This window comes from Microtus oregoni, unplaced genomic scaffold, assembly GCF_018167655.1.
Source record: "Microtus oregoni isolate MIOR12 unplaced genomic scaffold, Mior012 000005F_ref0000423, whole genome shotgun sequence".
In the NCBI taxonomy this organism is placed as follows: Eukaryota; Metazoa; Chordata; class Mammalia; order Rodentia; family Cricetidae; genus Microtus; species Microtus oregoni.
In genome coordinates this window covers 11047608-11068504 of record NW_024543064.1, presented here as the reverse complement: position 1 = coordinate 11068504, position 20897 = coordinate 11047608, and the positions used below count along the sequence as shown (strand labels likewise).

Sequence of the window (20897 nt, the reverse complement as noted above, 5' to 3'; positions counted from 1 at the left end):
AGTGGGTACCCATTTCCACGGTGGGTAAACCAAGTCTCAAAGAGATGACGCAACTTGCTTAACCTGCGTGCTGCTGTACATCAGCTGGCTCCTTCCCAGAGGAAGGAATCACTTGGCAGGTACTCTGTGGGTTCCCAGCTCAGGAGCAACCTGCCTGGGAGCAGGGTCAACATGCTAGGTTTTACCATGCCACACGCAGAACCTGAGGTGCCAAAGCCAGTCGATAGCCAGTACCGGTAGCCCTAGCATGACAGAAGGACCTGGAGTTCAAAGTCAGCATGGTCCTAAGACCCTGCCTTAGACAAAATAAAAGCTGAGATGCCAGCACCAAGGTTTAAGACAGTGAGAGCTCTAAGTGGCTCCGCCTCTGGGTTGTTCTGTCAGTCTCTGCAGGGAGAGATAAAGATAGCGTCACTTCCAGGTGGGGCTTCAGGACACTGCACAAAAATTCCTACAGCACAGTAAGGTGCTCAACAATTAATAAAAAAAATCCTGTGCACTTCCGTTGTTCCTGGAAAAGTGTTCAGAAGTTCAGACTGAAGGATGGCAGGCTCTTCTCGGAAAAGCCGGCAGACTTCCACCTAAATTGTTTCCCCCTTGGAGACAGGCGGATCCAGGGTTCCTGCCCCCACCCCATGACTTAACTTGGGGGCGGGTGGAGGAAGACAGCTGAGCCGGGAATGGGCGCACCCACTGGGCGCATTTTAACACAGAACCACTGTACTCTACTTGGGGCGGATCGGCCAAGCACTCGCAATTAGACCTCGGCGCTTGTGCTTCCCACTGCTGCAATTTCTCCTGGAGTTAAAGTGTATGTGAAAGTCAGCAATCTCTCTGCTCCACTCCAGCAAATGTGAGCGGCTAGAGCGAAGGAGAACTCTTTTTCCGGACTTACAGCAGCCAGATGGGTTATAGAACACAGGACAGGGGGTCGCCCCAACTTTGCAGAGAGCTAGGCCCTTACCCACACTTACTCCGGGTCCTGCCACGAAGTCGATCTGCAGGCGCCACTGTATTGCAGGACCCTGACAAACGTGGATTTGACCTCTCTCCATGTAGTTAGTGCTTTGGCAAGCTCAAGTCGCGGAACCAGACAGCCCTAAAACCCTAGCTCCGACGCTTAAGAACTCACAAGGGACCGTCCCAAGTTTGCACAGGGCTAGCCCCTTTCCCACGCTCTGGGTCCATCCCGGAGCTGAGTCTGCAGGCGCCAAGGGATCCCAGGACTCTGACAGGCATGGCCCTGACCTCTCTCCCTGCAGTCCTCTTAAGGTTCTAGAAGTGGGGAGGGGTGTTGCCAGAGAGCCCCGAGACCCCAGCTCCCAAGCTTAAAAACTCTTCTCGTCCAGTGTGCTAACCGGCCGCACCCACCCGGCGCTCGGGGACACAACTTTGCCACCAACGGCTGGCTCGGAGCTCCCCGGCCCCGAGCGCCCCCGCGCGCCCGGTCCCGGCGGCTCCCGGGCTCTAGGGCCTGCAACCGCGCCGCCCTGCCCGCCCCTCAAGCACCTACCCAGCTGGCTGCCGTAGCCATCGGCTGCATCGGTGACCGCCCCAGCTCGCTGCTGCTCTCGAGGCGCCGCAGCATCCGTGCATAGCTCGCAGGCTCCAGGTTCCGGAGTGCGCAGGAGCCCGGTGTCCCGGCCGCAGGACGGAGTCGGCTGGCCTTGTGCCGCGAGCTGGCGGACGCGCTCCCACGAGCCCGAGTCGGCCGCCCGCATCCCGTGTGCCCGGGACGCGAGGCCCCAAGGCGGCACACGGGGCTCTGACGCCGGACACCCGGCTCACAGCCCGCGGAGCCGCCGCCGCATCGGGCCACCCACCCGCGCCGGGCCAGCGATCTCAGCTCCGCCGGACGCCCGGCAGTTAGCCGCCGCCGCACCGGAGGAATCCGGCACGATCCTCTCACGTGGGAACAACTCCAGATACTGCGACTCCTCCTCCCGCTCCTTCCGGGCTAGCGAGGTACCCTCTGGCCACTCCCCGAACACGCCCCCTCTCGTTCCACGTTCTCTACTGGACCACGCCCCCGCCCCACTCCTTGGCGCCTACTGGCCCCTCGTGCGTCTGGCCCCGGGCCACCGCCCCCCACCTCCCAACCTTCCCCGCCCCCAGCCCTTCCTAGAGAAACCTAGGAACTGAAAGGTAGATGGCCTTGTCCCAGGGATCTAGTCACAGTGCTCAAGCCTGAGTGTGCCAGAAGAATGGCTGCCGGCCCGTGCCTGGCACTACAGTGTGCTGGCCAGTGATGTGATGTTCTCGTCTTAGGGGGCAGAGGTTTACTAGGCCAGTCAAACTCAGGACTAGGTGGTACTTTGGAGGGTGCGCAAGCTGCACCCTGGATTGGCCTGGAGTGGGTGTTCCAGGGGCTGGCCTTGAGCCTGTAAAGGGCTCTGCAGCTGGGAGACCCCTTTGATCTGAGATTACAATGCTCTTTAGAGGGACTAATTATTTCCCCACGGCCCTGGGAGCAGGGCTGGCTTTCCCCCAGCTGTAGACTCCAGGGAGCCAAGCTGCACAGCTAGGTGAGGAGCCTCCAAGCTCACCACCAATACCACCCCTTAGGTGCCCACTGTTATGTCCTGTGACTCTCTCTGTCCCAGCCTGTGAGCTGAAAGTCTCTTGGCCACTTACAGATGGCTCTCTAACAAGCTATGGTAACAAAATGACTTGCCTCCAAGTCTGAAACCTTTTACAGTCCCTCTCTGGACCACGGGAGAGAAGCCCCGCCTCTCCTCAACCACAGTGGCTTGGCTACTAACCACCATGGCCTCCCCAGTGTCCATTCCCTTCCTCCTGGGAAACCGGCCCAGCTGGAGAGTCTACAACGGTGCCAAGACCCTCCTCCCCATCCCTAACTCCAAGCCCTGATCACCATGGAGGGCACGGGACATGCCAAAAGCTGCTGCTGGTGTCCCCAACAGTGCAAGAAAATGGCCCATGCCTTACATACCCAGCCCTTCAAGTGGAAAGACATGAACCCAGCACCAAGTACAGTGCAGTCCCCCAAGTCCGATACATTTATTAGAATGAGAAGCAGAATAGGAAAGCTTTTTCTGAACCCTCAAAGGTAGAAAATCTGCAAACACCTTTTCAGGCACTGGTAGAAAAATCTCATCCTGGAGACACTTCCAGTGTGTGTGTGTGTGTGTGTGTGTGTGTGTGTGTGTGTGTGTGTGCAGGGTAGGGGGTATAAGAGGAAGAGAAGAAAAGACACAAATGGCTGAGGAAGGTTTCACCAGGGAACCTGTCTTCTGACTTAACCTCCCCTTCTGTTCCTGGTTGGTTTTTATTGTAAATCAGCTACAACCTAGAGTTGCCTGAGAAAAGGGAACCTCAGTTAAAGAATTGGCTGGGTCATATTGGCCCGTGGGCATCTCTGTAGGCTGCTGTCAGAAGGCCCAGCCCACTACGAGTGGTCCCATCCCTAGGAAGGTAGTCCTTGGCTGTCTAAGAAAACTAGCTGAGCCACCAGCTAACAGTGTCCTTCTGTGGTTCTCATGCTGAATACTTGCCCTGACTTCCTTCAAGGGTGGACTGTGGCCTGAAAATATGAGCTGAAGTCAATTCTTCCCTCCCTTAAATTGCTTTGGGTCACGGCGTTTATTACGGCAACAGAAAGCAATCTAGAACACCTTGTCTATTAAATGTTTTGCAAAAGCTGGACATAGTGGTTCGGCAAGCTAAGGCAGGAATTCCAGGCCAACCTGGGCAATATAGTGAGATTCAGGCTAGCCTAAGCTTCAGTATCAAGCCCTCTCTAAGACAAGAGCAACAACAAGATAAAACCATTAGAATTTCACTTCCACAAAGAAACACACTTTCCCCGAAGTCACTAAAGTACAATGAGCTCCTAGTCCATTTTCTGTTTTCCCACTTTCTTTTGCTTCTTCCTTTTTAATACAAGGTCTCATTATGTTGCCCTGACTAGCCTAGAACTCACTAGTAACTGGGGGTGGACTTGAACTTGCATTGACTCCCCTGCCTGAGTGTTGGGATTACAGATCTGAGCCCCCACACCTATTTCCCCACTCTTGTTAGAGACATGCCCTTAGCTCCAGCATCAGGAAAAGGACCACAGGCATTTGGGTAGATAACACCGGCCATTTGGACTTGTTATCAGGGTAACTAGGGTGAGGCACAGTGGTCATTCCCTGTGGAAGACTAGACTTCATGCCTAGGAGTGTTTCCGGATATTCTTCTTAGTTTGGGATGTTGACAGTTCTTTAAAACTTAAAACTTAAGAACAAGGGGCTAGAGAGATGACTCAGTGATAAGGAGCACCAGCTGATCCTACAGAGGACCCAGGTTTGAGTCCCGGCACCCACATAGCTACCCACAACCATCAGTAACTCTAGTTCCAGGGGATCTGATTCCTCTTCTGACCCCAGTGAGCACCAGGTACCCATGCATTATACAGACATGCAAGCAAAACACTCATCGATGTAAAAAAAATCATAAGAACAAAGCCGACAACGTTAAGAATAAGAAAGGAAAAGAGGAAGAGCAGTGAAGCAAATGTGTCTAGAAGTTTCCGTGTCTCCTGTCCCTGGGCCACCAGTGCTCTTTCCAGGATAGCCTTAAAGAAGCTGCACAAACTTCCCAGAGACATTTCAACCACCCAGGCTACTCGCAAGGTCACAGCCCTGGGGAATTTCCACTGCTTTCCTTACTCAGCAAAGTTAGGTCCTGGCTCAGTGCGTGTGTGTGTGTGTGTGTGTGTGTGTGTGTGTGTGTGTGCATGCCCCACACTGCAGAGCAGAAGTTGGGTTCAGTTCACTTCCCCTAGTTTTCTGGGGTTCCCAGAAACTAGGCTCCTCCCTGTCTGCTGCTCCGGGTTTTCCTTGCAGGCAGTACTATCCTGCTAGTCAAAGCTGAGCTATGTAGTCAACCAGAACAGTATTTTCTAGGCGCTTCCTTCAGGAACGCTTCTGGAAAACACTGGGCCCACATACCCATGAATGAAATCTATGGTCTCTACAATAGAAAGTGACAACGGTCCCTGCTCTAGAAGGCCACCCAGGGCCCAGGGGACCTTTCTGTTCAGATCTGGCAGATACTGGACAGATAGCAAGATCTAGGGGTCAGATACTAACCCCATATCCTGCCTGGGACAGCCTGGACAGGTCCCACGCAAAGAAACACATCAGAGAGAGCCCCAGCGAACACGCCAGAGCAGGGCTGACTGTTGGGGGTTCCAACTGGGAAACACAGGGTCCTGTGCTCCAAAGGGCCTTGTGCTGGGATTCGGGGCTTTGATGATGTTTCCTTGAGATTCTTAAACGTTTTGATGTGGGTATACAGTTCCTGTGTGTACTTGTGTGTGCATTCATGTGTACGGAGGCCGAGGACAGCCTTGGCTGCTATTCTTCAGGTTGTGAAACGGGATCTCTTCCTGGCCTAGAGCTTACCAAGTGAGCTATGCAGGCTGGTGGGTCACTGAGTCCCTTCCGCAGTACTGGGATTACAAGTGTGCTTTGTGCATAGATAGGCTTTTTTTTTTTTTTCCTAACATATGAGTCCTGATGGAAGATCCAACTCAGGTTTTTTATAAGAATTTTACCCAGCTCAATTCATTATTGTTTATTATTATTATTATTACTACTACTACTATTTCAAACTATGGAGCCTCATGTTGCTCTGAGACCCAGAAGTTCACACTCACAAAGGAATGACCCACTGGGAACCAATGCTGGGGAAGGCTATGCCTGGGGTTCAATTTGCTCTCTCCTTGACCAGGGCCCACATGTCTGGCCTCTGCAGGGTAGCGGAAGGGAAGACACAGAGGTCAGAAAAGCAGTGGGTTGGTGGTTTCCCATCAGCCATTGGGGAGACTTGTTTGAAGGTGAAGCAGGTTTAGAGCCAATGGTGGGGAAGTCAGAGAGGTGATGAGAAACCACAGTCCGACCCGTGGGCGGGGACCGCTCTGACTCTAGGGTGTGAGGCCAGTTGGTATTGCCCTAACCCTGACCTCAGGATGACAGGGAGCCACCAGAGAAACCACAAGGAGCCTGGGGACACAGGGTCAGTGCAGTTCTTTGCACAGTGCCTCCTCATTCCCAGGAGGACTCGGTTAGAAGACAGGAGAGCACTACAAAGATGTGGTCTGAGAGACAAAACCCAGCAGCCCTCCATTGGAGACACTATCGCGCTTGCCAATGCTTCAAGTTGTCCATGGGAGCCCATGGGAGATTCCTGGGTACTTTTTTCTTTTCTTTTCTTTTCTTTTCTTTTTTTTTTAAATATTTATTTATTATGTATACAATATTCTGTCTGTGTGCATGTCTGCAGGCCAGAAGAGGGCATCAGACCTTTTTACAGATGGTTGTGAGCCACCATGTGGTTGCCGGGAATTGAACTCAGGACCTTTGGAAGAGCAGGCAATGCTCTTAACCACTGAGCCATCTCTCCAGCCCCCCTTCTTTTCTTTTCTTAATATTTATTTATTTATTATGTATACAATATTCTGTCTGTGTATATGTCTGCAGGCCAGAAGAGGGCACCAGATCTCATTACAGATGGTTGTGAGCCACCATGTGGTTGCTGAGGATTGAACTCAGGGAAGAGCAGGCAATGCTCTTAACCACTGAGCCATCTCTCCAGCCCCCTACTTTTTTCTTGATTATGTTTCTATTATAACATTTTAAATAGATATTTTTTTTATTGAAAAAAGTATTAATTTAGTCTGGTGGTGCAGGTCTTTAATCCCAGCACTCAGGAGTCAGAGGCCGATGGATCTCTCTGAGTCTGAGCCGAGCCTGATCTACAGAGCAAATTTCAGGACAGTCGGGGCTACATGGAGGAACCCTGTCTCCAAAATCCAAATCATAAAAGGTATTAATTTTTTTTTTTTTGAGAGAAGGTCTCTCTAGCCACAGCTGTCCTGGAACTCACTCTGTAGATCAGGTTGGCCTTGAACTCACCGAGATCTGCCTGTCTCTGCATCCTGGGTGCTGGGATTAAAAGCGTGGGTCACCACATCTGGCACAAAGAAAGTGTATTAATTTTTATTGTGTGTGTATGATGTGTATGGTGCGTGTGTGTGTGTGTGTGTGTGTGTGTGTGTGTGTGTATGTGGAGGTCAGAGGATAACTTTGTAGAGTTGTCTCCTCCCACACTTCTATGAGTTCGAGGATAGAACTCAAGTCGCCAGGCTTACTAGACAAACTCTTGGCCCGCTGTGCCAGCTCGCCAACCACTTTTATTTATTGGCAGTGTCTCATGTAGCTCAGGCTGGCCTAAGAACTGAGGGTGACCTTGAACTTCTGATCCTCTTGCTACTACCTGCCAAATGCTGGCAACACATGCCGGGTTTTATGTGGTACTGGTGTTGAACTGAGGACGCCAGGCAAGCTCTCTGCCAACGCCTAAGGAACAGGTTAAACTGTGGTCATACTAATTCCAAAGGCCTAACGCATGGTATGATTTGTGATTCCTCTATGCAGTTAGTTTTCTTCACTCCCCTTCCAGGGCATCTGGAGACTTGGGACAGCTGTAGTGCTGATACCCTGGCTGGTATGTGACCACAGGTACGTGGCTTTTGGGTCTCTATATCTAAGCAACCAGAGTATTGGCTAACAGGGTGTGTAGAGGGGTTCTAGTTGGCCCACTGCTTTTCTTTGTATGTTTGTTGGTTTTTAAGAAGACGAGGGATCTTGTGTAGGCTAGGCCGGCCTCATACTTGCTATCTAGCTGAGGCTGACCCAAACATCCTCTCTTTCTGCTTCCTCCTCCCGAGTGTTGGGATTTCAAGTGCTCAGCTTTTTTACACTTTTTTTTTATCCTTTCTCTTGGAGGGGTGTGTGTGTGTGTGTGTGTGTGTGTGTTGCAAATACTTACAGGAAGTGCACAGCCTCATCAAACAAGGATGGTCAGGAATTCAGGGGTGGTACAGCAGGGCACTCTGGTTCTAAATCACTTGTAGGTTCCAGCAGTGTTCTGGCTGTCAGCTCAAGGCTCACTTCCAGACTCACTCCCACAGGGACCTTCGGTTCCTCTTGGAGGAATCCTGGTAGCCTCAGCTCACAGGATGGCAGCTTGTGTCCCATAGAGGGCTCTGGAGAAGAACAAAAGCCAGTGTGCCCTGATGGGAACTCACTTTGGAAATGGGGCTCATCACCATTTTCCTATTCTGTTTATTGGGGTGCATCGCTAGGCCTCTCACGACCTTGGAAGAGACTAAATGAGAGTGTTGATACCACAAAGTTGGAATCGTGGGGCTCTTTGGAAGCAGCTCACCTCCAGAAGCAGAGACCGTTTCTGGAGACAAATATAGGAAGTCTCAAATCCAGCTCAGATGCCCTTGATTTCAGACCAACAACATCAGCCTTGGAGCTCTTGTCTCCCTGACCGGGTGATGCTTGTGGTAACGGCCAGTTGGGCTGAGCAGAGGCTTCTGGGAAGTGAGCTGTGCTTGTCGGTCCCTGAGCTGTGTCTGGCACAGTGAAACCTCAGCTCCTGGAGGGAAGAACATGCTTTAGGAGCAGCTAAGTGCCAAGCCGTCGCTCCCGAGACAGATGCGACAGATGCGTCCTCCGGCAGTCACTTTCTCTTGGGAATTCTATTGGGAATCTGAAGCCCTTTGGCAAGCCCTGGGCCGCCTCTGTGGCTGAGGCCACAGGTGGGGACAGTGTTGATCCCCTTCTTGGCCACCCCAGCAGGACTCCGGGGGCCCAGGTGCAGCGGGAAGGATTAGATGGGATTTTCTCCCAGACCTGCTCAGACCTGGTTCTCAGTGGATGGAGGATTTGACCCAAACTCCCCTTTGCCATCTGCCCTGCGAGGCTGGAGACTTTTGTGAGCCTGTCACGGGCTCCCTGTGCCCTTTGACGGTCTTGCTCTTTCTATGGGCTCCAAAGGGTCTGTCTAGAGGCAGAAGGCTGAGCCCCAGCTCTGGGCAGCACAGAACATTAAAGTATCTCCCAGGACACAGCTTGGCTGCGTGTCGGGCTGCTCCGGCTATCTTGTGAGATAGGGTCTCACTGCATTCTTTTTTGAAAATATTGTTTTTATTACTGTGTGTGTGTGTCCACGCGCGCACATGCATGTGTGTGTTGTTTGTATGGGTATATGTATGGGCTTGTGGAAGTCAGAGGTCAAGTTGGGCTTGGTGGCAGGCAACATCACATTGAGCCTCTCTGATTTCTCTGAGACCCCCTCAAATGCTGCAACCAGAGACCAGCATAACCGCATCCTACTCCAAACTGGATTCTTGGACAGGGGTCTCCTGTCGTGTCGTCCATGCTGGCTTTGAACGAACTCACAACGCTGCCAAAGATGACCTTGAAATTTTAATCTTTCTGCTTCTATTTCCTTAGTGCTGGGATTACAGGCATAAACCATCAAGCCCAACTCCCTCAAGATAGTCTTTTTTTTTTAAATTGTAGTGGTTGCCTTTTATTTTTATTTTTATATTGTATTTTAAATACTTTTATATTTTGTATCCCTGACAGTCCTGGGACTCCCACAGAATCTGGTGGGCTCAGCCTCTTAAATTCTGGGATTAGAGGTGTGTAAGGACCTGTCCTGTCCTAGGACACTCATATTTGTTTGTTTGTTTGTTTGAGGGTGTCTGAAGTAGCCCAGGCTGACCTTGAACTCCTGATCCTCCTGACCCCACCTCTTAAATGCTGAGATTTCTAGTGCTTGCCACACCACCGCGCCCAGCTCCAAGATGGCTTCCTCCTGCAATCAGAGGATAAATTCTTCCTCATCAGGGCTTCCTGTTATTCTTCTCCTCTAATCCCCATAAGATCAGGGTCAGGAGGTTCCCAACAGAAGTTTGAAAATGGCAGCTTCTCAGAACAAAACCAGTACAAGCCAAAAGTCTGTTATCGTAACACCGGCAAATATTTTCATAGCGCTCAGCATGGGCTAGGCCTACCTTATATACTTTTCATCCAACAGCCCCCCTCCCAGAGATTGGGATACTGTCATTGGCTCATTTTGCCAATGAGGAAACAGAAACAGAGAGGTCTAGTCACTTACCCAAAGCCACACAGCCACTACCTGATGGACTTGAGTCTCAGGCCCATGCATTTTGGCTGCACACTTGCCACGATGCTACCTTGGCAATAGATGTGATTGGTTAAGTACTTCCATCACCATGCTCACTCGACTGTACTCACTCAGCCCTGAAATCCACCCTGTCCCCATGTTCTGGATGAGATAAGGGGCATAAAAGGACTTACAGAAGATGGCACTGGTGAAAGGATGGGATTTAGGGTTGCTGAGGGGAACTGCTTTCCACCTAAGAGCACGTGTTTCCCTCCTCAGGGCTAGGGTCAAGCTCAAGGTCTCACAAAGGCTAAGAGAACCTCCACTAACTGAGCACAGCCCGAGCTCCTGCACACTTGTAAACAGGACTCATGGCTGCCCCTAGTGGACATACAGGGAACCGCACCCCTTCTCTTGTAAGCCCCGAATCCTGGGGCTTGGTCCCAGGGAAGAGCTCCACCAGGTTCACCAACCGCAAGGCACACAAAGGGCCATACCCCAGCAAGCGTCCAAGGAAAGACAATAGTTACTGGGCCTGAGGAAGGTGTAGTAGGTGTTGTGCTTGCTGCCTAAGGACCCGAGTTTGATCTCTTAGTGGCCCCAGGACTGAGAGGCACAGATAGGCAGTTCCCCAGGGCTTGCTGGCGAGACAGTCTCGCAGAATCAGTGAGCTCAAGGTTGGGGAGAGAGAGAGAGAGAGAGAGAGAGAGAGAGAGAGAGAGAGAGTCTCAAAAACTATGAGAACTACTAAGGAAGACACCCTTGGCCTCCAAAAGCACGAACACACAAGGGGACATGCACCAGCACCTCCACACACGTGCACACACAGAAACACATACGTTGTATGCACACATAAAGACATGAGCTGCTACTGTTCACAGAGTGTCCCCACTTCTGTGCCTGGTCCTATTGGGAACATATTATGTAAACGTCACTTCATTGGCCTGCAAACGTGATCATTATAGCTATGGGCGGTCAATAATATTAGACGAAGTGTTTCACACATAAAGAGGGATAATGTGCCGCAGAGAGATTAAGCAAGTTCCCCCTCAGCTCGCATCTAGAATAAAGCAGTGACAGGATTCAAACTCACGCGGCTCTGTCTACACAGCCTGTTCCACAAACCATTCCCTCACTCACCATAAGTATTCCAGTGCAGGCAATAGGTTCAGAGGCATGAGGAGATGTGCCCAGGCTCACACAGCTACTAAACTGGGACCAGGGCTTCGGCCAAGGGCATCCTCAGCCACTGACTGACCCAACAATCAGTGCCAACCCAGGGACAGGCCCTTCCCTAAGCTGTGGAGGGGAGCCATTGTGTGGCTATTCCCCCAGGATAGGCAGCTTAGAAAGTTAAAATGCTCACTCCTTTGTGGATTCAGCCCACGAGCTCAGGGACCTTTCCCAGGTTGGAGGTGAGCATGAAGTTCCAATAGCGGCCACTGGAGGCAGAAGAGAGCCAACCCTAGCCTGAGCACTGGAAAGGGTTTCCTGGGTCCCTGGCTCCCCTAGGGACTCTGGCACCTGCTACAGAGGTGTGCAGCTCACTAGCTCCGATGTGGGAGGTGGTCCCACAGAGGGCACCCTTACTTGAGAGCTGCCCTTCACTCCCGCATTTAATCTGTTGCTTTTAGGCCTCCGGGGGTCTGTGTGGGGTGGGGCGGGGGTAGCACCTCAGTGGAGCCCACATGGTAGAACATACATAACCTTCTAAAAGTTAGGAGATGAAAGAGAGGAAGAGGAAGAGGGGAGTCTCACAACATTCTTCAAGGGAACACCCCCACGACGGGAAGACAGAGGCCCGCCTTCTAAAGGTTCCATCACTTTCAAGAAGCACCAGGCTGGGAACCAAGCACCGAGCACAAGGGCCTAACCAGACCATAACAAGGCAGTGAAGCCACAAGGCCCCAGCACCCCTGGTGGTTTCTGCTGTGTTCTCAGCGCTCCTGAGCTCCACTCTGCTGGACCGACTCTTGTTTCTGGCCTGTCTCTCAACGCAGGATTCGCAGCTCACCTCTCTGTCAATGTCACTTCTGTCACTGTGACCCGCAGAAACATGGAAAACAGCCTGCACTGAGGTGTGTTGAGGCAAGGGGGAAGAGGAGTCGCCCGCCCCCCCCCCCCCAGTGCTTAGGAAGTAGAGGCAGGAGGGTCAGAAGTTCAAGGTCATTTTGGGCTGCGCAGAGGACTTAGGGCAGCGGTCCTCAACCTTCCTGATGCTGTGACCCTTTAATACCGTTCCTTATGTTGTGGTGACCCCCCCACCACAAAATTATTTCATTGGCACCTCATAACTGTAATTTTGCAACTGTTATGAATTGTAATGTAAATATCCGATATGCAACCCCAGAAGGGAGTGACCTACAGGTTGAGAACCTCTGCTTTAGTGGGTGAGTAAGAGGCAGGGAGACCTTCAGCATTGAGTGTCTGTTCACCTTCCTGGGACGGTTTCTTCACATGCACCTGGTTAGAATCCCCGTCTATCTAACAGGAATGTTGCTTGAGGAGGAAAGAGGACCATGGGTGGGGTGGTCGGTCCATGCCACCGTAGAGAGCCAGCCACATGGACAGTCCACTTCAGAGCCTGGAATCACCTTTCACCCTTTCAGTCTGCCCTCTGCATTGTCTAGAGTCCATGCCTGTCCTTAACCAGACCCCAGGGCAGAGCAAGCTCCCAGTCCAACTGGATGTGAGAAATAACCATGGGCTGGAAATGTAGTTCAAGTGGGTGAGTGCTTGCCTAGCATGGACCGAGCTCTGGGCGCCACCTCCTAGGACCCTATAAAAATGGACACAGTGATGAATACCTGAGGTCCTAGCACTTGAGAGCTGGAGGCAGAACAATCAGAAGTTCAAGATCATCCTTGGCTACTTAGAGAGTTTGAGACTAGCCTTGGTTACATAATCCTGCCTCAAAAAGAAAAGAAAAGAAAAGAAAATGAAATGAAGGAGAAAGAAACAGCCATGGGTATGAAGAGGAGTTAGATCATAGCTGCTGGGACACGGGCGTCTGAATGTTGGGTCTCAGCTGAGCCTCTGCTTCCCACAGCATAGGAAATAAGATGGTCCCTAAGAAGACTGGGCCAGGCAAGAACTGTGACTTCTTTCCGGGTGACTGACCCCAGGGATGTCAGCCTGCCTGCCCCTTTCAAGCCAAAACACCCCTCTCTCCTAGAGACATTCAGCTTCCCGATGGCTCTGAGCAAGTTGCAACAGCGGAAGAGCGGCCTGTGTCTTCTGTGGGAAAATCTCCCAGCTCCCTGCAAACAGTAATTAGGCACCCCCCAACCCTGAGGGACGGTTTAGCTGTTCAGAGACAAAGCCGAATGGGTAGGAAGAAATCGGAAGCGCAGAGAGGCCCAGCTACTTGGGGGGTGGGCACAGAGCAAATCCAGGCCCCACAGGGGGTTGCTCCTCGCTTCCCTGAGTCAGGAGTTCTCCAAACGTGGCCTTGGGACCCGAGGCACTCACCCGAGCCCACACTGCTGCGGCCAAGAATGAGAAACACCAGCAGTCTGCACCTGGGCCCCCTGAATGAGGAACGGAGGAGGTGGGGTCTTTTTTCCCTGGAGGAAGGCCTTGCTGTGCGGTACCCCTCCCAGTGGGTAGACTGAGGCTGAAAGCCAGACAAGGTCACATTTCCAGCGGCTGTGGGCTCCTGCTTACACAACGTCCCTTCTTCCAGACTGACAGCTTCCTGTATTCAGAGTCCAAGCTGGGGGCCTTCCCCATCGGGAGGCCACCTGCCTGGGCTCTGGGGAGGCCTGTCTGCACACGCCTGCGCCTGCTTTCTCTGTAATTAGGGGCTGTGTATGCCTGCCACCCACCCACGGGTTCTCGGGCACATCAGCCACGGCCACTCCCGCTTCTCCAACCGTGAACGCAGAGCACAACCCGCCCCCATCACCTCGGCAACATGAAGATGACACTTTCATCCCCTCGGCAACATGAAGACGACACTTCCATCACCTCGGCAACATGAAGATGACACTTTCATCACCTCGGCAACATGAAGATGACACTTCCATCACCTCGGCAACATGAAGATGACACTTTCAAATTTCAGGCTTTGGTGACAGCAGAGACCCCAGAAAGGGCAGGAAGGAGCCAGGCTTCACATCCATGGACCCCCAAAAGGGCCAGCCTGAAAGCTGGCCGGCCGTCCTGCTCTCTGGACAGAGGAAAGGGGCTATAGGTTTTCAGGGCTGGAGACTGACCCGGCCTCTGGTCCCAGTGGGACTAATTAGAATGTGTTCTGAATTCTTTTCCTCTGAATTGTCCTCCAACCGTCTTTGTAATGGGTTGCGGGAGGCAGACTTGCTGAGCAGGTACGTAGGAAGCGCTGACGACTCCCCCTAAAGTTTCCCAGTCAAACAAACAAGTAAGGGTGTGTTTGGTGCAGCATGAGGAAGCCGCATTCTTTAGGTTGAGAAATGTGACCTTTAGAAATAGATGGTTTCTACCATACCGGGGCCCAGCGGGGGCCGATTCAGGGATTCTGCGAGGCAGGATGGGTCGGATCCCATCTCCCGTCAGTGGAAGGTAGGGGCCGGTCTTAATGGAACTCTCTGCTCCCAAAGCCCAATACAAGCATTTGCTATTTTATTTTTATTATTGCTCAATTGTTTCTCTGAGGTAGAGTCTCATGTAGCCCAGACTGGGGTAACCTCCCTGTATAGCTGAGGAGAACCGTGAGCTCTAAATTCTCTGGCATTTACCTCTCAAGTGCCAGGACTGCAGATGTGAACCACTGTGCCCAGCACTCATTCTCAGGGCTTTGGAGCCCTGGGTAACTCTCAGAGGTCCTTTCCATGGCTCCAGCCCTTCCCTCATCCTTCCTAAGAAAATCATTGCATGTCCTGATAAGACAAGAGAGTTTTATTCTAGGCCATCAACACGGGCCTCGAGCCCCACCAGCTATTCAATATTTCCCATAATCCCTCAGCTTCCCTGTGAGACTGGGTTATTTACTGTGGTGGTTTGTTTGAATGAGAAATGTCCCCCACAGTCTGGGGCATCTGGACACTTGGTCCCCAGTTGGTGGCGTTGTTTGGAGAGGTTTAGCTAGGGCAGCTTTGCTGTAGGAAGCGTGTCACGGGGACAGGTGAGGAGGCTTTGCAACCTTAAGGCTCCATCTGCTCCTCTTTCTTCTTTCTGCTACACTACCACAGTTAGGATGGGAGCTCTCAACTTCCTGCTCCAACCACCATGCTGCTCGCTGCCGTGCCTTCCTGTCATGATGGACTCTCGGGAACCATAAACCCAAACAGACTCTTCTACAAGTTGCCCTGATCCTGGCATTTTGCTGCAACAACACAAGAGTAGCTAATACACTGGCTTTATAACCCTTGTAAGCCAGGTAGGCTGAGGAAAAGAGATGGAAGGAAAGGTGGCAAGCCAGTGACCCACGGGGCCAGATGGACCAGCTAGTTACCGTATTTTCTTAATCTAGTATAGTACTTGTGGTGGCTATTCTGGGTGGTTAACTTGGTGACATCTGAAATGAACTAAAACCTAAGCTGCTGGGCACAGCTGTGAGGGATTTTCTTGATTGACTCATTTGAGGCAGGAAGATCTACCTTTAACCTGGTCCGCACCTTCTGCTGGTGTTCCAGCCTATCTGAAAGACAGGGATGGAGGACACGCTTGCTCTTTGCCCGTTTGCCCTCGCTCTCACTGGCAAGTCCGTTCTTTCACTGGCTGGCATCAGAGCCTACTTCTTCAGGATTCTGGTGGATGCTGAAGACCAGCTGAGACATCCAGCCGTGTGGACTGAGCAATTCTTGGATGCTTGGGCTTTCTGTTGGGAGACAGCGTTGATGGCCTAGCTGGACCATAGCTTGTAAGCCATGCTAATAAATCCCATATGTATGTGTATATATTGTATATTATATATTTATACACACACATATATTCTATATAAATTCTGTTCCTTTAGAGATCCCTAATACAGCACTCTACTAAAAAACATTTCATTTTACTTTTTTTTTGAGACAAGTACTTGTGTAGCCCCGGCTGGCCTCAAATTCCTTCCTCTGTAGCAAAAGATGATCCTGAATTCCTGCCCCTTTTATTTCTACCTTCCAGTATCCTGATTACAGGTGTGTTCCACTATGCCTGGCATGAGAAAATCTTATTTTATTTTTTTCTCTCCCTCTTTCTCCCTTTCTGTGTATGCAACATGTAGGTGCAAATGCTAATGGAGGCCAAAGAGGGCACCGGAATCCTGGAGCTGAAGTTGTGAGCTTCTTGGCTTGGGAACCAAACTCTGTGTCTTCTGGAAGAGCAGCAAGTGCTCTTACCCACTGAGTTATTTCTCAAGCCCATGGTGAAAACATTATAAACACTAGTTTTAATTACTGAAATTGAATTGAAAATTGAAATTTATGCTTGGGCAATGCTGAAGCAAGCATGGACAGCCTGTATATGGAGGTTCTGTTGAACTTGTCTGTATTGGGTTTCATGGACTAAGTTAATGACAATGACTGACCAAGTAGGTCTCTTCCTCAAGAGGGCACAAGATTTCATCACAGATGGTTGTGAGCCACCATGTGATTGCTGGGAATTGAACTCAGGACCTTTAGAAGAGCAGACAGTGCTCTTAACCTCTGAGCTGTCTCTCCAGACCAGTTTTAATTACTACTTTTAATAAATGAAATGTTATTAAAAATCATATACCAGTTCTAGTGTGTGTATATGTGATGAACATATTTGTGGAGGTCAGAGGCAACCTGCAGGTATCAACTTTTCTGTAGTGATATTTTATTTATGTTTTATAAATAAAGCTTGCCTGAAGATCAGAAGGTAAAACTAAGCCTCCAGAGGCCAGGCAGTGGTGTCACATATCTTTAATCCCAGGATTTAGGAGATAGAGGCAGATGGATCTCTGTGAGTTGAAGGCCACCCTGGGCTACACAAGATCAATGCAGAAACAGATCCTAGTACTAGGGAATCCCATATCTTTAATCCCAGCACTAGAAAGGAATAGAAACTGGGATGAGACAGGAACTTGCTCTCTTTCAGTCTGAGGATTTCTTAGAGGTAAGAGCTCTCTGATGGCTTGGCTGCTTTGCTTTTCTGATCTTCAGACTGAACCCCAATATCTGTCTCTGGGTTTTTATTATCCATGCTACAGTGTCCCCTGCACCACATGGGGCTGAGGATCAAACCCAGGCTGTCTGTTTTGGCAGCAATCACCCTCAGCTGCTGAGTCATCTGAATGCCCTAGTCAACACTTTAAAATTAAGGCAGCTTATACCTTGGGGTGAGGTGGCACATGCTTTTGATCCTAACACTCAGGAAAGAGAGGCAGGTGGGTTTTTTGAAGTTTGAAACCAGTCTGGTCTAGGTCTATATAGAGTCCCAGACCAATCAAGTCTGCACAGAAGGACCCTGTCAAAAGAAAAGAATCTTACAGTCAATATTCATATTTTTAAAATCTTTTTCTTCCCATTTTTGGAAGAAATCTCAGGAAATATGGTAACATTGAACTTCTTTCCATTCTGTGTGGTCACAATGTGCTCTGCCTGCCCCCCCTCCCCGACTGGGTCCCCGCTTACTCCTGCCTTAACCCTCATCACCTTGCTCAGGAGACAAAGCCAGCCCTTACCTTGGACGTGTCTATCTGGCCTCTGTCTATCTGTCCATCCTCATTCCTGGAAGACCTCGATTTAGCAGAACAGAGCACTGGCTAGGAGACAAGGAGCATGAGTTGTATTCTGTTGTCAGGTGACGTTGGGAAGAATGCCTGCTCTTCCTGGGCCTCAGTTTCTCCATCCACACAATTAAGGCTTTGATGTGGCTGGGTTGGTGGGGGGCTTGCCTAGGTGTGAAACCTGGGTTCACTGCCCAGGGAAGAGTGGTATAGATCTATAATCTCAGCATTGGGGAGGCAAGGAGGTGAAGGCCTGAGTTTCGGAAACTCCAGTCCAACCTTGGCCACTCAGTAATTCCAAGACCAGCTTGGGATACATGAGACTGTCTCCAAAACAAAGAAACAGTGGCTCAGCAGGTTAAGGTCCTTTTACCCACCAAGCCTGACAACCTGAGTTCAATCCCCAGGACCCTCATGGGAGGAGAGGACCATCTCTCATTAGCTGTCCTCTGATCCCTACACGCACGACACGGCTTCTCTACACCCATACATACCAGACATCTACAAACATGCACTGAATGCATGTAATGAAAGATAAACAAATGATGTGGTTGCTGGGTAACACCATTTCCACACCCTTTCGACGGTCTTTACCAACAGGTTGGTGCAAGAGAACTCACCGAGAAATGCTATAGAGGTAGACTTGCCCACCTGAGCCACGCTGTGGCTCTCCCGGGAAGAGGGTGATCCCACTAACCCAGAGTGTCAACAGCAGCACCAGTAGGAGCTTAGAGGATGACCTTACCAGTGCCGCCAGGGGTTTTCACCCTAAGCCCTTTCCACTCTGAAACACAGGGTGCCAGAGGTGGGATGTGGAGGCAGTTTGTCCATGCTAGGGTTAGTCTAGGGACAAAGAAGCCTGCTGGGCACTGGCAACCTGGGCCAAGGAACAATTCCCAAATAAGTTCCGGGAACAGAGAAAGCCTGCATCTACCCAGCAAGTTCCCTTTCTTAGTAATCGTTTAGGGAACCTGAAGCCCAGAGAGGGGAAGTGCTTGTCCAAGGTCACACAGCAAGCCAACAGTCACAGCCAGACAGGCTTCTAGACTTCCTTCCTCTGGTACCACTCATGGTTCCTCTCTCTTGGGAATTTAGACCCCTCTGGCTTCATCATATTAAACTTCAAGAGGGGTCTATGGTGGCCCACATGGGCAGGGCCTGCATAGGATGAGGCTGGAGAAGCTTGCTTGCTCAGTGACCTAAGACACCACAGGCTGTGGAGAAGTGGGAGCTGCCCAGGTTTCCACTATGGAAGCTGAGCCCGAGGGCAGATTTCAGAACTAGAAGCTGGCAGCCCACATGACTCACAGACATATTTTGTTTTTCCTGCAATTAAAAAAAAAAACAATTCTCATTAGCTGCCAACATTTAAGAATTGGGTGATAATAAAGAGAAGACAGAATTTCTGATTTCTCTTGAAAAAGAAGACAAAATCTGACAAAAACTGATCTCAGTTTGCACCCGGAGGGGACTGGGAGGAGCTGGGTCTGCAGGGTCCTGGTGTTCACGTGCTCAGGGATCTGTTCTTGGGGATGACACCTCGTGTTCACATTTGGGGACAGCAGACCTTTCTTTATCATCTTGCTGTGGCAAAACCACACAGCCTCTCTTTTCTTGGCCATCCAAGATGACCAGTTCCATCCAATTCCAAGAGGGGAATTCTGTGTATAAACAGTTCTCAGCCAGGGAGCAGTTCTGTTCTCCAGAGGACACTTGGCAATGGAGACATTTTAGCTGTCACAGCTGGAGGAGGGGTGCCTTTGGCATCTAGCGGGTGAGCCAGGGATGTTCCTAAATACGGTAGTACGGTAGAATGGTCTCCTTGACAAAGAACTACCAGGCCTTCAATGTCAGCTGCACTGTTGCCAAGAATTCCTGGGTTGAACAGACAGCCACCGAGAAAAAGCGACAGAATTTCAAGAAGGTGGGGCAGAGTCACAGAGAACCCTAGCCAGGGAGAGGCTGGACACACCCTACAGCTCAGCCTCAGAGACCCTAGAGACCCTGGGAGAGTCTGGATACACCCTACAGCTCAGCCTCAGAGACCATAGAGTCTGGATACACCCTGCCGCTCAGCCTCAGAGACCTTAGAGACCCTAGGAGAGCCTGGACACACCCTACAGCTCAGAGTTCTATTTTGTAATTGCAGAGGACCTGAAGTATCCACTGCATGGGCCTCTTAGCCAAGCTGGTGTCACGATAGCTGTCTGCCATTGCCAGTCATAAACATTGGAGGGAGCAGAGGGGTCAATCAGGAGAGTCGCAGGACTGCCCATAGTCCTCATGGAGCTGCCCTGAGAGTCCAGGGCTGATGGCCAGGGTGGAGCCAGGAAACCTATGCACCGTGCATTTGTTACACACTAATCACATACAGAACTCTGTGTTCTTACAGTAAGACATGGTGACAATGGGCCAACCATGGCCCAGGCCCTCTGGATACTCAGGAGTTGGCCAACTGAGGACTGGGGTATGCTTAGACATGAAAGGGGCCTTGCCCTGCTGCGGAGCATCACGAAGTCCCCAGGGCACAGGTGCTGGCTGGCTGTGGTTTTGAAAGGTGGTACCACTGGGGGCTGGAGAGATGGCTCAGAGGTTAAGAGCATTGCCTGCTCTTCCAAAGGTCCTGAGTTCAATTCCCAGCAACCACATGGTGGCTCACAACCATCTGTAATGGGGTCTTGTGCCCTCTACTGGCCTGCAGGCATACACATGGACAGAATATTGTATACATAATAAATAAATATTTAAAAAAAAAAGAAAGGTACCACTGAAACCAGCTGGGGTGGTAAAACAGGCCATCACTCTGACCCATAACCAAAAGAGATGTCATCTGGCAGGTGGGAGGGATGTGGGGGTGTGGGAAGTGCAGGGACAAGCTGCTCTACAGGGACGGATTGTGGGAGCAGCATAAGAGGTTCTGGGATAAGCCACAGGGGACAGCTTGGACCCCATGGGGGTCCTTGCCCATTGTGGCCTTGGAGAAGTTACCTCAATTCTTAGGGTCTCAATTTCCATTCTGCTTTCTAGAGTTAACCTCAGAACTAACTATTGCCTGCTGAGCAACCCTCATCCAAAATACCTAGCCCCAGAGCATTTTGGAATTTGGATTCTCCCCTCCCAGATTTTGTGATTATTTGATATATATCAAATGATATATATAATAAGACATCTTGGGGGATGGGATCCAAGTTACAACACAAGTCATTTGTGTTTCCTACATGTCTTTGACATATAGCTTAAAGGCAAT

General features: G+C 50.7%; 1 protein-coding gene across 8 annotated transcripts in view; it reads right to left on the bottom strand.

Moving 5' to 3' along the window:
• The window catches only part of Kazn (kazrin, periplakin interacting protein), a 912767-nt gene that overhangs the window by 127871 nt on the left and 763999 nt on the right, over positions 1 to 20897 (bottom strand). For 2 of the 8 annotated variants that reach the window (XM_041651459.1, XM_041651464.1), the window contains exon 1: positions 1514 to 1917. The exons of 5 other annotated variants lie outside the window; for them this stretch is intronic. In XM_041651459.1, coding sequence (XP_041507393.1) covers positions 1514 to 1721 — 208 coding nt within the window. In that variant the 5' untranslated portion in view covers positions 1722 to 1917. Of the gene's footprint in view, positions 1 to 1513; positions 1918 to 13903; positions 14023 to 20897 lie in introns of those variants that run through there. One more of the 8 variants, XM_041651460.1, reaches the window with a different exon arrangement.